General features: G+C 45.5%; 2 protein-coding genes and 1 pseudogene across 3 annotated transcripts; 2 read left to right on the plus strand and 1 right to left on the minus strand.

Annotated features, from left to right (window-relative positions):
* LOC103634185 (ribosomal protein S25 pseudogene) lies at window positions 3,701-4,031 on the minus strand (annotated as a pseudogene).
* Window positions 5,216-9,340, plus strand: LOC100285700 (uncharacterized). Of its 2 annotated transcripts, NM_001158591.2 has the most exons (11): window positions 5,216-5,624; window positions 5,706-5,783; window positions 5,890-5,964; window positions 6,046-6,176; window positions 6,318-6,372; window positions 6,467-6,577; window positions 7,930-7,998; window positions 8,077-8,184; window positions 8,508-8,576; window positions 8,664-8,718; window positions 8,871-9,340. In NM_001158591.2, the coding sequence occupies exons 1-11, from the start codon at window positions 5,544-5,546 to the stop codon at window positions 9,071-9,073; spliced, it is 1,035 nt and encodes a 344-aa protein (NP_001152063.1). In that variant the 5' UTR covers window positions 5,216-5,543; the 3' UTR covers window positions 9,074-9,340. The 2 variants fall into 2 exon arrangements, with proteins under 2 accessions (NP_001152063.1, XP_020408894.1); XM_020553305.1 differs by lacking the exon at window positions 8,077-8,184 and having other exon boundaries at window positions 5,220-5,624.
* A 1,039-nt stretch (window positions 9,341-10,379) lies between these two features.
* On the plus strand, window positions 10,380-17,088 carry LOC100283234 (50S ribosomal protein L4-like). Its single transcript, NM_001374454.1, has 2 exons — window positions 10,380-11,312; window positions 16,844-17,088. The coding sequence occupies exons 1-2, from the start codon at window positions 10,406-10,408 to the stop codon at window positions 16,879-16,881; spliced, it is 945 nt and encodes a 314-aa protein (NP_001361383.1). The 5' UTR covers window positions 10,380-10,405; the 3' UTR covers window positions 16,882-17,088.
* The last annotated feature ends 529 nt before the right edge of the window (window positions 17,089-17,617 follow it).

Below are 17,617 nucleotides of genomic sequence, written 5' to 3' on the forward strand. Positions count from 1 at the left end.
GGTGTTAAATCCGTCAAACCATCGATAAATCTCGTCATGCGCCTTTAGAGTGATGCTAGATGTCAGCAAATATCAAATATTGGTCCTATATCAATTTCACAGTTACTATGACAACATACATTGTCAGAAAGTGGGCAACTTAAAGGTCTTCCTTCTACCTTTTGAGCTGTACAAAACGAAAAGTTTCATGTGCATGATGAGTATGGATGTGATAATGGAAGACTAAGAATAAAGTCTAGGTGGTGTTTACTTCTTTGCATGGACATTTAAACTAATGGAAACCTATTACTATTGCATATGTGCTTGAAATAGGAACACATGCCAGTAATTAATAGTTTTGGTATGCACCTGTTGCCACCAAGCACCCAGCTCAGCATCACAGACATTTCATACTTGATGAAAAATCTACCACCAACTCTTCTAGGTTGTGGTATCCACAACTTTGACGGAAACTACAGGTAAACAATTTTAGCATGCAGTTAAAGTAGTTTCAGTAAAGAGTTCTTCAGTAATGTGCTGGGGAAAAAGAAAATGGTTAAAAGCTATGAAATGATGTTCATAATTGTTATCGGAACACGTTCTCAGAAAGTATATAGAGGCCATGTAGCTATATGAAAACAATAATAATAGCTTACTGCTTAATTTTTCACATATTTAATTACTGCATTGAACTAAATTATGCCCATAGCTGCATGAACCCAGTTCAATTGAACAGGAACATGGAACTATATCTCTAAAAAATGTAACTACAAAAAAGAGGGTCAATGTTGTTTCAGAAAGATAGAAATGTTTGTAGAGGTGTGTAATGTGGTGAAAGTCTGAACAATGTATCAATGTTGAGAATAAAATTGCATGGCATTAAACTAAAGATGAACTTAAATATAACATAGAATGCTCTGCAACATGTGGACACATGAGAAAGAAGAATCATGTTAATTCAATTCAATTGAACAGGAAAATGAAACTGTATCTTTAAAAAATTTAGGCACAAAGGCACAAAAAGAGGGTACATGTGTAAATGTATAACAGATTGTGAGATTATGCTTGAGAATGTAATCCTTTGGGTGGTGATTCAATTGTATCTGTTGCACCCCTTTCCCATTAGGCACTATTGCAAACAACACATATGGAAGGTAGTTGTAAAGAAGTCAAGATGTTCATTAATTCGTTTTGTTTGCAACTAAAAGTATAGTAGGATTGTACGAAAGTGAAATTGTTATGATACGAACATAAGAAGCTTAGGCAAAAGAGAGAAATATGGCATGTTAGTAACAAAAAAATTAAAATTGTACCTTCGTGCTTTATTCATCAATATCATCCTCTCTGGATTGGTAATTGATGGATACGTAAGCTTCTTATGGACCTACAAAAAATAGTGTATATATTATTTTAGCTTCATTTAGAAAGGTTCTTGAATAAGAGGTATCATACAAATGTAGGAGTTGTAGCCAATAGTTTTAAATATGTTTGAATATGTTTGAAGGGGAAGCATGTAGGGTCATAGCTGAAGGATGGTATACACATTATAGTAAATGGGTCATCTTTGTTGTTTGGTAAATGAAGTGCAAGTTAATCTTGTAGCATTTGCAACATGAATAGCAAGCATGTAGATAGAAAAGTTCCTTTCATTCATGTAGTTAAGGGATACATTTACTAAAAATGGTGATGTTGTAGTTTGTTGAAGAATTTCGGGAAAAGGTACAATATCTAAAGAATAACACTAGGTTGTGTTTACTGGAGAAAGCATAACCATTTTCAACAGAAGTTGCAGGCAACGACAATGATCTTCCAATGATTGCAAATAGTGAGGGATCATGCCAACAAAAAGTAAGGAGTAAATCAAATTTGTGCTTTATTTGCAACATGAGTAGTAAGTATGTAGGCAGAAAAGTCACTTTGATAATGTAGTTAAGGGATACATTTACAAAAAAAATGGTGATGTGTAGTTTGTTGAAGAATCTCGGAAAAGTTATAATATGTAAAGAATAATACTACATTGTATATATTTGAGAAAGCATTCCTATTTTCAACAGAAGCTGTAGCTCGCAGCAGTGCTTTTCCAATGATTGCAAATAGTGAAGGATCATGCCCCAAAAAAGTAAGGAGTAAATCAAATATGTGTTCTATAGATTGAGAAAAGGTATGATCAAAGGGAAGCTAACAGTGTGTTTAGAAAATAAATATAGTTAGATATGTTTCGAGCGGAACAAGGAATTTAGGCTGGCAATCAGATGAGTTCATGTGACATCTACTGTAATTTGTGAATAATAATCACTTCTACTGCACCTTACAGCAAGAACATGTTGTTCAAAGGTCACAGGAATACACATCGCATGATCAGTGCGCAACCATCTATCCACTCTGATGCTGCTAGGCTGCCTGCGTCCCTTATTACCATGAGTGTTTGGGAGCACAAATGGATTAGAGTTAAGTAAATTGCAATGTGTGTGTACATGCATAAGCTGATTTCTAATCACCCCATATACTATTGGGACAAAATTGCTGAGCTCAAGCTACTGGCTATAAGTTCGTTGTCCAAACTTGGCAAACTAATTGTGACTAAAATTAGCCTACCGGTGTTCGGATTTGGCAAATCTTTATGAGCCCTAACAACCTGCAATGTACTCATTCAGACTCGCGGCATTGATTTTCCCAAAAAGAAAAGCAAAAATATTAGAGTTTGTAGAAGTGCCTATTTCTGTCACTGATGGCTATACCAATCCACACACGCATGCCAACCATTATAGATAGGAGTGTGGCATGCCAATAAACAAATGACTAAAACAATACTGACTACTGAGTGTGCCACTTCTAAAAGACCAGAGTACATCTGAAGCATAAAAAAAGATGACAACTGGTGGCCAGCAGTATCCTTGCCTGGAATGAATGATGATTAAACTGAAGCTATTGGGCTCTTGAATGCAAAGACCTCTAACGTTCTAATCTAGATCAATCACAATCCTCAGTTTCTGGGTGTGTGGCAGGAATATGTCAAAAAAAGGAGAATTTATCAGGAACAATTTGGCTTATCTAAATGAGCATTCTATTGTAAGTTACGTAGTTACTCTCTCTTCTTTAAAGGGTCCACTGGGAAGCCACATGCTTTGCACAAGCCACATGTGTGCACGCTTCAGATTAATTTAGAGTCAACTATTGCAGACACTTGTCTAAATATATGCACATGGCATCAAAGGGGCACATATTGGTCTATCATTCCATCAACACAATTAAGTGAGATACGACTTTTGAAGCTAAAGCGGTGTAAATTCCTTTTAAATAAAATCTGCTCGAAAACATTGACGTAACATCATAAATCAATACATTCTATCTTTAATTTGGTTTGGTATCTAAAAATGACCCTACTCGGTGCTAAACCATAGGACCATTTTCAGTACTAGGGACCTGTATGATGCAAATATAAACCAATCTATGTAAAACATAAAAAAACCAATCCATGCAAAACATAAGAGGCACAAACTGACGCTCTAATTCTACAAGAGACTACAGTACATATCACTACACATTTACTATACATACAGGCCAAATATTTGAGAACGGAGGTAGTATCATATCATTTGGGAAATCATGCCGAGTTCATTCACCAGATGCTAAACATACATGCCAAAACTACCATATCGAGGCTCTATCGTCAGGAATCGATACATAGTTCCCTCCATGTGAAGCTGAGAAGGTGATGTACATTACCCTGAGACGCTCGGAGAGGACGGATGGGGTGATCTGCTTGTACTTGGGCACCTCGGAGAGCAACTTGTCATAGGTGGCCTGGTCGAAGAGCACAGCGTTGTTGACCTTCTCCTTTTGCTTACCCTTGCTCCACTTCTTCTTCTTCTGCTTCCCGCCTCCGGACTTGGCCGGCTTGGACGACGGCGGCGAGGCCTCATCCTTCTTCGGGGCCTGAGAGAACAACAAAAACGGTCAGCAACAGACAGTTAGGCCGCAGGTGCGTGGAGAGGAGAGGCGACAGATGCACCATGGCAGAGGTGGTGGCGTAGGCGCGAGGCGAGCGACGGAGAGGAAGGGGCGGCGACGGAAGTTGATGCGCGTCGGGGCGAGCAACAGGTATATGAGTTGGAGGCTAGGGTTTTGAGCTAGTGTTACTCTCCACCGTCTGATGCGATCGAAGGTCTGCGATGCCTTTTCGGTGATGTAGCAGGCGCTACGCATACATCCAGAGTACGCAATGTAGAGAGGAGGAAAGCGAAGGAAGATGAAACATCTGGGAGAGAAAGTGAGATGAGGTGGAAGGAGAAGTATCCCGAAGGGCAGCAGAATTCTCTCGACACTCTTCTGGATAGAGTAGACGGTTGCTTTTTATTTCCTTTTTTTAACCTGCCAATACTACTGTTGCGTCGGTGCATAGGAAGTGTCGATTAGAAATCGAACGGTTCACATTTTTTTGATGACGTGGACATCTTGATTGGCCTCGTTTCCAACCGCGTTTGTAATATAGGAAATGTGCGCGTCCTTTTACACCTTCTAGTTGTTTTCCACCGTATTTCACATTTTCAGTGTTTGATTAAAGGTATGCTCATTTTAATCCCAATGCATGTAGATTAAAAGGAATTGCGTGGATTTAAATTCCTAACAAATTAAAATACTTCTTACTTTCTCTTAATCTCCTCCAATTCTATTGGACGAGAATAATCCAACATGGCCTAATCGAACGAGGCCAATAAAAAAAAGTTACGTGACATCACAGTCCCCTCGATTAACGATTACCTTCACGCCTTTCATTATTTGGCCATTTTAACGGAGGGAAAGAGAACTCATATATGCCGTGCGCAAATTTGCAACTACTGAGCATTGGCACACTGAACAAATCAAAAGTTCAGGCACAGGACGAACCGAACCGGACAAGTCACAGACACCGGGGACTGGGAGCAGCATATTCCGGTACCCAGGACCCAATAGCAGCCACTAGGAGGAGACGACGGCATAGTACGACCTCGCTCATCGCTGTCCGGTCGCCCGCCGTGAAACGTACCGACTGCGCTTTCCCCGCAACGTGCCAAGCAGTGGGATGTATTCCTCCACTTCTTCCCAACTGAAACCAAAACTAAAAAAAAGTTTCGGAGGTTAAGCACTGTTCTTTGGTGGTTGAACTTGAAAGTCTAGGCTAGACGAAGAACCATTAAAAAAACGCGTGCGAATTGCGAGCTGGGTTTTAAAGCGGCCGGTGTGCCGTGCGGGCTCAGACTTGAGTTCACCGGTACTATTTATGTACCGTACATAAAGTAAAGTTTAACGAAAAGAAAAGCACGGGAGACGGGACGGGACCGCTGGGCGCGCCGGGCCGCGCCGAGCCGAGCGAGTCGTCCACTCTCCACTCCGCCCGCCACGCCCACGCCCCGTCCTCGCTTCCGTCTCCCACAATCCAAGGACACCGAGCAGCAGGCGGCGGAAGCAACCCGCTGTGGGGGCGGCGTGGAGTCCAGTTTTGCTCGGCTCGTCGCTGGGATCCGCCGGCCGGCGAAGCGGGGAAGGGAAGAGGAGCGGAGATTGGAGAGTACAAGCAGGGGAAGATGTCAGACGCGCTGATCAACGGCCTCGCCGGCGCCGGCGGCGGGATCATCGCCCAGCTCCTTACCTACCCGCTCCAGACCGTACGTGGCTCGACGCCTCGCTGCCGACCTTTAGCCCTGGATTTCTGGGTCGCTGATATTTGGAGGTTTCCCTCGGTGCAGGTGAACGCGCGGCAACAGACGGAGCGCGACCCCTCCAAGCCGGCGTTCAAGGACGGCGCCGCTCGCCAGTTGTATCTGGTCCGCCTCCTTCCCCTCCCCGTCCCCCTCCCTGATTTTTGAGTGATCTAGCCTGATCCGGGTCTAATGCTGCCCGCCCTTCCTGAATTTTCCTCTGCCGTGGTAGGTTGTGAAGAACGAGGGGTGGGAGCGCCTGTATGGCGGGCTTATGCCCTCTCTCGTCGGCACCGCTGCCTCCCAGGTTGGTTCATTCGCCAGCTTCGTTCCCCACTTTGTGAAGGTTGAGACGCTTCTGAATCTTTGCTCGTTGTGTTACTGTCAGGGTGTCTACTACTACTTCTACCAAATATTCCGGAACAGGGCCGAGGCAAGGGCCCTTGAGCGATCCAGGAGAGGGCTTGGCGATGGGTCTGTCGGCATGCTCCAGTCTCTCACTGTCGCTGCCCTGTCTGGGTAATTGGAATGTATCTCGGCACTTTTCTTTTGACTACTAGAAAGCAGTGGATTGTCTGTTCCTGGAGATAGTTGCTATCACTTTTGTTCTTATCAATTTTATGTGATCTTGCTGCCTCATTTATCTCGCGTTTTTTGTAGCTGTGTCAATGTACTGCTCACAAACCCGATTTGGGTTGTTGTTACACGAATGCAAGTGAGCATATGTTTCTTCTCTGCTACCTACTTTTAGTGCAGAACTGGAGATTATCTGGCATAGCAATAGCATTGATACTTCATTCTGTTTGCAGACTCACAGAAAGGCAAACAAACAGCAAAGACCTCAGGGTTTGAATTGTGCTCTTGATAAGCCCCTTGAAGCTGCTACAGCTGAAAACGCTCCATACAAAACGATTGATGTTGTAAGTACAACTCTTGTAGGAAGAGATACTCTATTCATGATTAATGTATTCGAATAGCTACATCAGGACAATATTTATAACTTTGCGTAGTAAAGGTAATGCTCACTCCTGATTTCTAGATGGATTGCAATTCAGTAGTGCTTCTCTTTAATTTCTACCCTGAAGATTTGATTTTAGGTTTTGCTCTTACACTTGGATTAATATCAGTGTATTAATTTGCAACAGGTAATTGATACCTATAACTTGGTTATATGCTTGACATCGTTAGTTGCTCTTTCTATGCTGTCAATTGGTCATGCGGGGTTGGGTAGAAGTTGGCAATGTTGTGAATTCGGTAGGGTATCAGCCTCTTTTTCATAGGGTTTCTCCGCTAATCTGCCATGGTTAGCTAGTTGAACAGGAAGAAGCGCTACACAACTAGATTTTTCTTAAAACCAGTACTGTTTTTATGCTATGCTCACTGCTAGTGCTAGTATTACATGCATCTCGCTTGGCCTGATTGGAGGTAAAGTGAGTTGAATCTGAACTCTAAATAAATTGCAAGTCAGTGCAAATGTGAAACTCAAAACCTCTTTGATTTTGAAAACAGCGGATGTAATACTTGCTAGAACCAGACAATGATCAGTCAAAACACAATGATTTCTTTTTGCATTGAGGATGTATGGACATCTAGAGAACCATGTTGTGGTAAGCGCTGAAGTAACATGAGTAATAACATTAGTTTAGAAGACTAAGTAGTGTGATTCAAAGGAGACCTCAGTGGCACTATTGCATGGCTGAATCCTAAGCTGTGATACTGATGTAAGGAGAGGTAGGGTTGGCTGAATTTGACATGAGATGATGAGAGGAGGCAGTAAAAAAGAGACTTGAAAGGGTGGAATATACCTAGATAATTGTTCTTGGATAGGAATGTGAAGCTCAGCTATTCAAAGGCCTGAACCATGATCATACTTTAGATCCCTTAATAATGTGACTATAATTGATGACTTAATAATACTTTATGCCATGTTCGAAGTTAGTGGGCATTTTTGTTTCTTTAGGGCAAGACTTCAACCAAAACTACTCTGTTAATGCCTTGTGTTACAAAATCATAATCAATGAAGGACTTCTCAATACAAATCTAATGACGTCAATTTTGAAAATATGTTTTAATAAAGAAATTATGAGCCAAAGGCTTGTCCTACTGAAACAAAATACACCTACTAGCTTCAAACGGAGATAGTATATTGTTTGCTCTTTCTTTTCGCTTTATGTTGGTGCCATGTTAGGTTTCAAATCTAACCCGCTTCAATTTGCTTGGGCCTACAAGGCTTTGTTGTTGCTGTTGGTTTTCTGACTAGGTTTAACTCCAGTTTCAGGAACTCTACAAAGAATCTGGAGTTCTTGGCTTCTGGAAAGGGGTAATTCCGGCTCTTATCATGGTAAGTCGCTGTTGCTCGCCGTTTCTGTTGCTTCTTAGTCGTATAGTGTTGCTATTTTACAATTTTATCTGCTTCTAGGTTAGCAATCCCGCAATTCAGTTCATGCTATATGAGACTCTTCTGAAGAAATTGAAGAAGAGACGAGCCTCTAATTTTAAGGGAGCTGATGGATTGACTGCTCTTGAAGTAAGCTTTTGTTTTTCCAGTGGTAGGAATTGCCTCAAGTGATTTATCTTGAGTTTTGACAATACCAGTTTGCATAGTGATTACTTGTTTTATTGGGGTCTGAAACCCTGAACCTATTGTAAAAGTGACTTGAATGAACTTTGGTTTGTCTGTGGTGGAAAAAAAGTGACTTGAAAGCCTGTTTGTCTGGGACATGTATTGGTTGCTATATGTTTGACTCTAGATGTTGGAGATAATTTGGCACTTTCATCTGCCCATCTATACTAGTATTCCTATGGTTTATGATAAAACTCTAACCTGACATTGCAAACATTCTTATTCAGATTTTTCTTCTTGGTGCTGTTGCGAAACTTGGTGCAACCGTCGTTACGTATCCCCTTCTAGTTGTTAAGGTGATTAATTATTGGATTGGTGATAACCACAGTTGTTCACTTGCATATTTGAGTGCATACCATAAATCAAGCCTTTTCTTCGTGCAGGCAAGACTTCAGGCAAAGCACATGATTAACGATGACAAGAGGCATCGCTACAAAGGTACGGAAGTTCTCTACCTTTTGTCTTTCTTTAATCAGGTCTCATTTCTTGCTGTTACTGGATTGGTATTGAATAATATTTAACTTGCCACGCCATTTCTTGCTGTTACTGACAAACTATTGAAGATCTTAATGTGCCATTCTTGCGCTCAGGTACACTTGATGCGTTCACAAAGATGGTACGATATGAGGGTCTGTCAGGGATGTACAAAGGAATGGGCACAAAAATTGTGCAAAGTGTTTTTGCTTCTGCTTTGCTTTTTATGATTAAGGAGGAGCTGGTGAAGGGTGCTCGACTATTGGTAACTGGTAACACTAGTCTGGTTAAGAAACTACCATCAAAGTCATCAAGATGAACTACGGGCATCGCAAGCGTTAGTATATCATCCTAAAAAGCCATTTATTATCCGCATAAACCGTAAACAAGGTCGACAAGCTATAGAGCTCGCCTCTGCTTTGGATATGTCAACTGTAGGTTACACAATAGCCAGTATGATTCACGTAGGGACCAAAGACTATGTTGGATAGATATTTGTATCATTCATGTAGAATGTATCGTGGAAGATCGAAACAGAAGAAAATAAATAAGTATGATAATTTGAACTTCGGCCATCTGCTCTAAACTTCTGATTTCCTGACTTGCTTTTACCTTATGGTTTGTGCAAGGGTGGCAGAATATCTGGAAAAAAAAACTATCATGAGAATGCAATCCGCAGTCATCTATTCAGGTTTCTTGACCTGCATGACTTTGCTTGTTACCTTGTCGGTAAGGAGACGCGTGCAAGTTGGTTATCATCAGGAAGCCAAGGGAACGTAGAACTTCTGATTAAGGCTGTGCGCAGCGGTCACCGCTAGCACTCCCCCTCCCCTTGCATGCCGTCTGTAGGGGGCACCCTACGGCCGCAGCGGTGCCCCCTACAGCGCCCCCTACGCGTCGGCACCCTTCTATCTCCCCCCAGATCTAGCGTGTCACTGTTCATCACCCTAAACACTGTGCTGTGGGTCCACGAGTAATTGTTAGTAGATAAAAAATTAATAGTTGATATAGAAAATGATATTTTATAGTTGTAGTGGGGTATAGGGGAGTATTTAGGGGGAACCGCTGCGGGAGATGAAAAAATAGGGAGAAAAATAGGGGGGAAAAGTGATATAGGGGGAAAAATTTAGGGGTAACGGTTGCGGATAGCCTAATCCTTTTTACCTAGAATTTCTGAAGATTCGTTTTCACCCTTTATCTATCCCAGCTGTGCTGAAAGCATTGGGCACTTGCAGTTGAGTCTGCAGGTGCAGCTGACTTAAGTGCACAGGCACGGTTTCGTCTCCTCCCGTCCCGTGTCAACCAGTTTTAGCAAACTGCAAGCAAATAAATTCACTTAACACGGCAAATGCCCTTTCATTACTTGTAATATTAATGGATTTTTAAGGAAAAATTACTCAAACTTGTGAAGTGCGACTGCGACTAGCCGACTCGGCATGAGACCTGACTCGGTGACTCCTGAGACAGTTGACAGTGTGCCTTCTTGTGGCGTTGGCAAGTAGGGACTACGAGTCTGTCTGGGGAGGAGTGGCCGAACCGAACGGGTGGATAACAAAGGGATAGAGAAGCGGCAGCTGCAGAGGCAGAGCGTCAGAGCCATCGTCCTCGCCTCACCCCGTAGTCCCGTACCTAGCGCAGCGAAGCCGGCACAATGCCAGCCGCCGCCGTAGTCTCCCCTCTCCTCCTCTCGCTCTCCTCGTCCTCCTCCCCCTTCCTCTCTTCCTCATCCACCTCCTTTTTCCCACCCTCCTCCGCTGCCGTCACTCCACACGCCGCCGTCAGGACGAGGGCGGCTGTCTCCGTCCTCCGCGCGCTGCGCGCCGAGGCGGCCACCCTCCCCGTGCTCTCATTCACCGGAGAGAAGGTCGGGGAGGTAACCCTCGACCTCAAATCCGCGCCACCCTCCACCGCGCGCGCTGTCGTGCACCGCGCTATCATCACCGACCGCCAGAACGCGCGCCGAGGCACGGCCTCCACGCTCACCCGCGGCGAGGTCAGAGGCGGAGGGAGGAAGCCCTATCAGCAGAAGAAGACGGGGAAGGCGCGGCGGGGGTCGCAGCGTACCCCGCTTCGTCCCGGCGGTGGCGTCGTGTTCGGCCCCAAGCCCCGCGACTGGTCCATCAAGATCAACCGCAAGGAGAAGCGCCTTGCCATCTCCACTGCCATCGTGAGCGCCGCCAAGGACGCCTTCGTTGTCGAGGAGTTCGAGGAGGCCTTCGCGTCGGGGCCCAAGACCAGGGATTTCGTGGCCGCTTTGCAGCGGTGGGGGCTTGACCCGAAGCAGAAAGCCATGTTCTTTGCCACGGACTTCGACGACAATGTGCGGCTCAGCGGCAGGAACATTGGTTCCCTCAAAATGCTCACACCCAGGACGCTGAACCTGTACGACATACTCGACGCACGCAAGCTCTTCTTTACTCCTGCTGCTGTAGACTACCTCAACTCCAGGTACGGAGCCAGTGTTTCCGATGACTACTATACTGATGACGAGGATGATGGCGAGGAGGAACTGGTCGAGCAAGAAGCAGAAGAAGGCACCACAGCAGATGCTGCTCCAGGTACATAGCTACAGAGTATGCTTTGCTGGTTGCAGTGCGCTGCTTGATTATTCCTGTACTGGCCATATATGGGCTCTCTGCTAGTAACTGCTATCCTTCAGTTAGTACATGTCTCAACAGGTTGAAGGAGAATAGCAAATGGTAGTGCTACGAAGCAGTAATGCCGATTGGATTGAATTGCATCACCATTATTTTGGGGAACATTTTATCTACAATGTAAATTTGAATGGCATAAAACCACACTACTCAAGGACCAAGACATGGGGTTTGAATATCGGTTTTGTACAGGACTATGTTTTGCTGAATAAAAATGCACCTCTTACCATATTTCTCATTTTTCTAAAAGAGAGTGGCAGGAGCTCTGCCTTGCATTGAAGGGAAATAAGATGGTTTTGTCTGAATGGCAGACACGCCTCAACATAAAATAGGACAACCACAAATTTCATGAGAGAGCCAACCTGCAAAGAAACAAAAACAAGACACAATTGTTGTGGCGGCCAATGATGTCGGTGTCACGGCGGGAGAGGGCGTGGTCGACCGTATGGAGACAACTGGGGCAGTATTACACCGTGAAGTTGAAGCCGAACAACTTGCTCACCCACTGGTGCCGCAGGATCGTTGAGAGGCGTTGATCAGGCAGGAACTTCACGCTAAAGTGGTTGGTGCAGATGAGTAACCGGCGCCCCCAGAGATATGGGCGCCAATGACGCACGACTTGCACCAAGTCGATGAGCTCTCGTTCGTAGGCGGCGATCTTCTGGTGTCATGGCACGAATGGTCAGCTGAAGTAGGCCAGTGGTCCTGCGCCCTACTGAAGGATAGCGCCGAACCCTATGCTCGTCGCGTCACACTCCACGACGAACAAGGTATCGAAGACTGGCAGATGGAGGACCGACACAGTGGAGTGTGCGCGCTTGAGTGCGGTGAAGGTCGTCTCAGCCTTCGGTGACAAGTGGAAGGTGTCCTTCCCTAGCAAGCTGGTGAGTGGCGCCACGATGAGGTCGAATTCCTATATGAACTTCCTGTAGTACCCCATAAGGCCCAGGAAGGTGCAGCCAAGACGTGACGGCCTCCACCTTGTCTCCATCCATGGCTACGCCATCTACGGAGATGACGTGCCCTAGGTATGCGACGGACGTCATGCCAAAGGAGAGCTTGCCAAAGAGGGAGTGTGCATGGAGGCGTCGAAAAAGGCGTGTTGCAGATGAGTTGACCACGAGTCGTTGTAGATGAGAATACATCAAAGAAAACAAGGACAAACCAACGGAGTAAGGGCTGCGTGACTTCATTCATGAGGCTCTAGAATGTTGCCTGCGTGTTTGCCAACCCAACTGGCACCAACAGAAACTCAAAGTGGCCATGGTGGGTGTGAAACACGGTCTTCTCGATGTCGCCTGTGTGCATGCGGATCTGGTGGTACCCGGAGCGTAGGTCCAGTTTTATGAAGAAATGGGCGCCATGGAGCTCGTCAAGGAGCTCATCAACGACGGGGACGACGAGGATTGGGAACTTGTCCTTCACCGTGTAGTCGTTGAGGAAGCGCAAGGAGTCGATGTAGAAGAGCAAGGAGTCATGCTTCTTGACGAGGAGCATCGATGTGGAGAAGGTCGACGTGCTAGGCTAAATAACGCCCTAGACCAGCATGTCGACGACTTTGCACTCCAATTCGTCCTTATGGACCTACGAGTAGCGGTAGGGTCGGACAGCGACTGTTGTCGTGTCTGGCTGCAAGTGAATGCAATGGTCACATGCACGAGTTGGTGGCAATCCAGAAGGCATGGCGAAGACATCGATGTTGGCGAGAAGATCGTCAAGGAGTGGTCGCGGCTCAGGCAGAATAGTGTGGAGGGCTATCGACGTCGTTGCACAACATTGAGAGCCGACACCCTTCCAATGGACCTGTTGACCCGTGCGCCCAAAGGCCATGCAAAGACCATTGAGGTCTCAAAGAATGGGCCTAAGGGTGTGTAAGAATGCCACACAGAGGACGATGTCATAACCCCCAAGGTCAATGCTGTAGCAGTTGATATCGAAGCGTTTGCCTACGATGGAGATGGCGACGTGATCCGCACGGCCGAGGCAAGGCACCCTGTCGCCATTAGCCACGACAACTTAGAGGGTAGGGCAAGTGATGAAGGGGGAGACTGATGTCCCTTGCGGCTTGGGCGCTGACGAAGTTGTGAGTGGAGCCAGTATCCATGAGGGCGATGAGCTGCCGACACCAACATCGACCAAGACCTGCATGGTGTCAGCCGTGCGAAGGACAACCATGGCATGGAGGGAGAAGACGGGCGTGGCGGCATCGGGATCGACCATCCCGACATATTCCGCCGAGTCAGTCACCTCCACGGAGAAGAAGTGGCCGTCAGAAGCAGATGGCTCCTCTGGGTCGGCCAAGTCATCTGTGTTGGTCAACTCCTGGTAGAAGAGGCGCTGGTTACAGTGGTCGCGGGTGAACGACTCGTGGCAGTTGTAGCATAACCAATAGCGACGTTGTCCTGTCATCTCTGCTGGGGTGAAATGTTTGATGGTAGGCGTCGGAGAACTCGAGGCAGTGGGCATCGTTGCAGCTGGCGTTGTAGGAGCCAAGGCCGGCATGCTCAGTGGGCGTGCTGGTGGGCGTCGAAGGGCGGCCATTGTGGGTAGGGTGTGTCGCTCGTATGCTCGGGCTAGGGCCATGGCCTGCTGTAGGTCGGTCGGGCAACATAGCTCGACGTCCACATGGAGGCGACCAGGTAGGCCAACAGTGAAAAGTTGTGCTTGCTGGTGTGGGGGAGGAAGTGCAATGGCATGGCAAAGGAGCGCCAGGAAGCTCTCCTGGTAGCCTTAGGTCGTCAATCAAAACTGGAGACATGCTGACTCACTCTAGTGGTTGCTCCGGAGGGGAGTTCCGCAGCGCTGCTGACAAAGCTCCTTGAAACAAGGCCGTACGACGATGCCCTTGTTTTGTTCTAGCATGTAGAACCTCTACTGGGTGACACCGGTGAGGTGGAAGGAGTCCAACCAAACCTTGTCGCACTATAAGGTGTGTTGGTCACAAAAGAAGTGCTCACAACAGTTGCACCAGCCGAGGGGGTTCTCCTTCCCATCGTAGGTGGGGAAGGACAACCTATGGAAGTGTGGCGTGGTGGTCACTGGCGCCGCAACCGACATGGATGGTGCAGGGGGCTGGTGAGCGGCAAAGGAGGGAATGGAGTGATGGTGAGTGCGGGAAGGCGATTTGGTGGATGAGAAGCAAAAGGTGGGAGATAGTGGAGGGCGACGTGACGACAGAGGTGGGCGTCGACAACATCTGTGGAAGGGCGACAATAGTAGATGGTAACTGGGTGGCGAGTGATGGAGCGGCAGCGAGTGGAAGGGCAACAGAGAGCAGGAGAGTGGGGGTAGGCGATGTTGGGGTGGATGTGGGGGAAATCCTTTGAAGCCAAGGAGGCGATAGGGAAATCCAGCCGGGGTGACGGAGGAGGACGCGATGGTAGGTTGGTCCTCCACGACAGTGAGGCATGCAAAGAGGGAGGAGAAATGTTGTGTCATCTGTTGTTGGAGGTCAATGATGAGCTACTTCATGTCCCCTGAGTCGGTGGTGGCGTTGGTGGCAGCCACAGCGGCGGCCGTAACCTGAGGATCGATGTCACCTCCTGGCATCTTTGATACCAGATTGTTGGAGCTTGTGTTCCTGAGACCGTAGATGTGTTGCACAGAAGGACGGGTACAAAGATCCCAGCGCTTGGGCGCTGTCGTCTTAGGGTTGAAGGAGGAAGGCAGGATTTGGGAGGGGCGAACAGTACCCACGGTCCACGGATGAACAATACACGTTTTAGGGGAAGCTTAGCAAGCCTGCTTGAATCTTTATTCATTGTCTAAGGGCCTTTATATAGGTCGTATATAACCCACATGTATCTATCTAAGACTCTAACTTAACAAACCAATCTATATGTATTCATCTAGGGCTCTAACTTAACAAACCAATCTACAATATTTTAGGAAACTAATCCAGAAAAACAAGAAAACTTAACCACGGGGATATTTATGCTGCCTGACATATTGGATGCCGACCATAACAGAAGCCCCAGTATTTATGATTTTTATTTTCCATTGTTTTCAAAATGCATTTTCATAAGATCATGTAAAAACTAAGTATGTTGCACCTAAGATGGTGATCAAGGAGGGGTATTTAGATGTCTGTTACATTGAATTGATAATATCACATTATAATATCTTAAAGCTGAATTATGCTGAGTCTTTATCCCATGGGTGTGCCATATTCAATGTTAAAGGTTCTACTTAAGGGTGGGTAAAGCAAGACACCAAAGTAAAGAAAACAAAAAATTAATAATAATAATGAACCTAAGACAGATTTCAAGCCCTTCTCTCTTAATATTATTCCCTCTGCATAGGTGTCATATCTATTTCTAATACTGCACTCTGCAGAATAGTATATTTTCTTCCATGCTTCATCATGGCAAAGTGTACAATGAACAAACCGTTTATTATCAGATTCAAGCTCATGGATAGTTCGAGAATCAATAAGAAGACAATTGTTTCATTCAAGTCGTCCGACTAATCGTGATTAGTCGCGATTAGTCAGGCTAGTCGGTTCTGTTAGCACGACTAGGGAGGCCGACCCGATCTGCTCGACTAATCGTCCGGCTGTCCGATTAGTCGTCGACTAAACACGATTAGTCGTCCAATTTGGATGGGGGCGATTAGTTGCCCTGGACTCCTAGTTTAGGTCAATAGTAAGTCTGTACTTGGCATTTATCTAGTAACTAGTAAGTCTGCAACTATTCATCATATGAATTAGTGAGTTAGTGACTACTGAGTAGTAACTGATGTTCAATTGTTCATGTTCTGAAATCTGCAATCTGAATTCTGTCTTCCAGTATTAATATTTGCTATGTTTGGTAATTGGTATTGCTTCCTATATGCTATATTGCTATATATAATTGAGTTAGTGATTGATGTTCATGTTCTGAAATCTGAATTGTCCAGTTCCAGTATTCATATTTGTTATGTACTTATGTTTGGTGTTGCCTTCTATATGCTACATTGCTATATATATCAATATTATATACATAGGTCCTGCAAATATGCAGGAGCGCTGTAGGGACGACCAGGTCGACTAGGACCCGATTAGTCGACCTAGTCATCATCCTAATCGCGATTAGTCGCCTGGTCGCCCAGGTGTATCGACTAGCAAGTCGCCCGACTTGAAATCCTTTCATCTGCTGGTGTCAAATATTACACTATCATAGACTAAAGGTGCAGTTTAATTGAAAATTTTAGATGTCAACCCAGGAAAGAGGGGAATAAGGAATATACTGGGTTCAGTAAAACAATATATTTATCTTTAACACTAGTAAAAATAAGGGGCTATAATGGTGAAAGTGAAATCTTCATAATTGTGTTCACTTCTTCCAGTCATGCTAACATTACCTAATCAGTTATTTCATTTGTTCAGAATGATGCAATGCTATAAATTTATGGTATTTTGTAAACTTCTCAAAACCTTCTTTATGTGATATTCTCAGATGCAACTGAAGAGGGCGAGGCAGACAGCAGCTCCTAGGCGGGAAGTGTAGATTTGTTGTTTCGCATTTGTTATGTTACCCTCAGGTGAGGATGGTGGGGAATTCTTTCCTAACGGGGAGACCTTTTGTCTGCTTTTATTGTAAGTTGATTATGTTCTCTTACTGAAGCAGTATACTAGATTTCCAAACCTCACATAAGAGCATGTTTTCAAATACATCATCCGTTGTCGACCACTGCATATAAAGTGTTCTTTCATCTACGCTGCAATGGTGAAGAACAGCGGACAATTATCCTGGAAACTGACGGTTATGTGCCTGATTGCTGATTTAATTCGTGCTGTGAGCCTGTGAGGCTGTGGCTGAGTCTTTTATAAGGCTGTCTCTATCCGTTCGTGTATACGTATGGTTGTGCAAAATAATACCTCCATTCTTGAAAGCTGAAACCCACATATCCTGGCTAAGCCGTGGGTTGGTCGGTGCAGACGGCTAGACATTTTGCTCGAATTTACTTGTAGATATTAAGTCAGGCTATAGATGTGCCTGGGAAGTACTCCCATTCCCATGGCTTGCTCATGGTCGCACATGATTTGGGCGCTTGGGCTGCAAATGAAGGAACAGGTATTGATGGGCTATATATGTGGAACCGGAAACTGGTATAAAAGGAGCCTATCTGGTGGCCATCCTATTTTAAGCCCATCTAAGCAGGTTCATTACCTACCTTGTCACTTCCCCCCGGCAATACACCTCTCTTACTCATTAGACTGCACTAGTCGT

This window comes from Zea mays, chromosome 1 (assembly GCF_902167145.1).
Source record: "Zea mays cultivar B73 chromosome 1, Zm-B73-REFERENCE-NAM-5.0, whole genome shotgun sequence".
Taxonomy (NCBI): Eukaryota; Viridiplantae; Streptophyta; class Magnoliopsida; order Poales; family Poaceae; genus Zea; species Zea mays.

Excerpts from the sequence above, each read along its gene's own strand:
- LOC100285700 (NM_001158591.2), top strand. The coding sequence starts at position 5,544 with ATGTCAGACGCGCTGATCAACGGCCTCGCCGGCGCCGGCGGCGGGATC. Across the intron at positions 8,577-8,663 it reads ATCCCCTTCTAGTTGTTAAG|GCAAGACTTCAGGCAAAGCA; the intron begins GTGATTAATTAT and ends TTCTTCGTGCAG. Across the intron at positions 8,719-8,870 it reads CAAGAGGCATCGCTACAAAG|GTACACTTGATGCGTTCACA; the intron begins GTACGGAAGTTC and ends TCTTGCGCTCAG.
- LOC100283234 (NM_001374454.1), top strand. The coding sequence starts at position 10,406 with ATGCCAGCCGCCGCCGTAGTCTCCCCTCTCCTCCTCTCGCTCTCCTCG. Across the intron at positions 11,313-16,843 it reads CACAGCAGATGCTGCTCCAG|ATGCAACTGAAGAGGGCGAG; the intron begins GTACATAGCTAC and ends TGATATTCTCAG.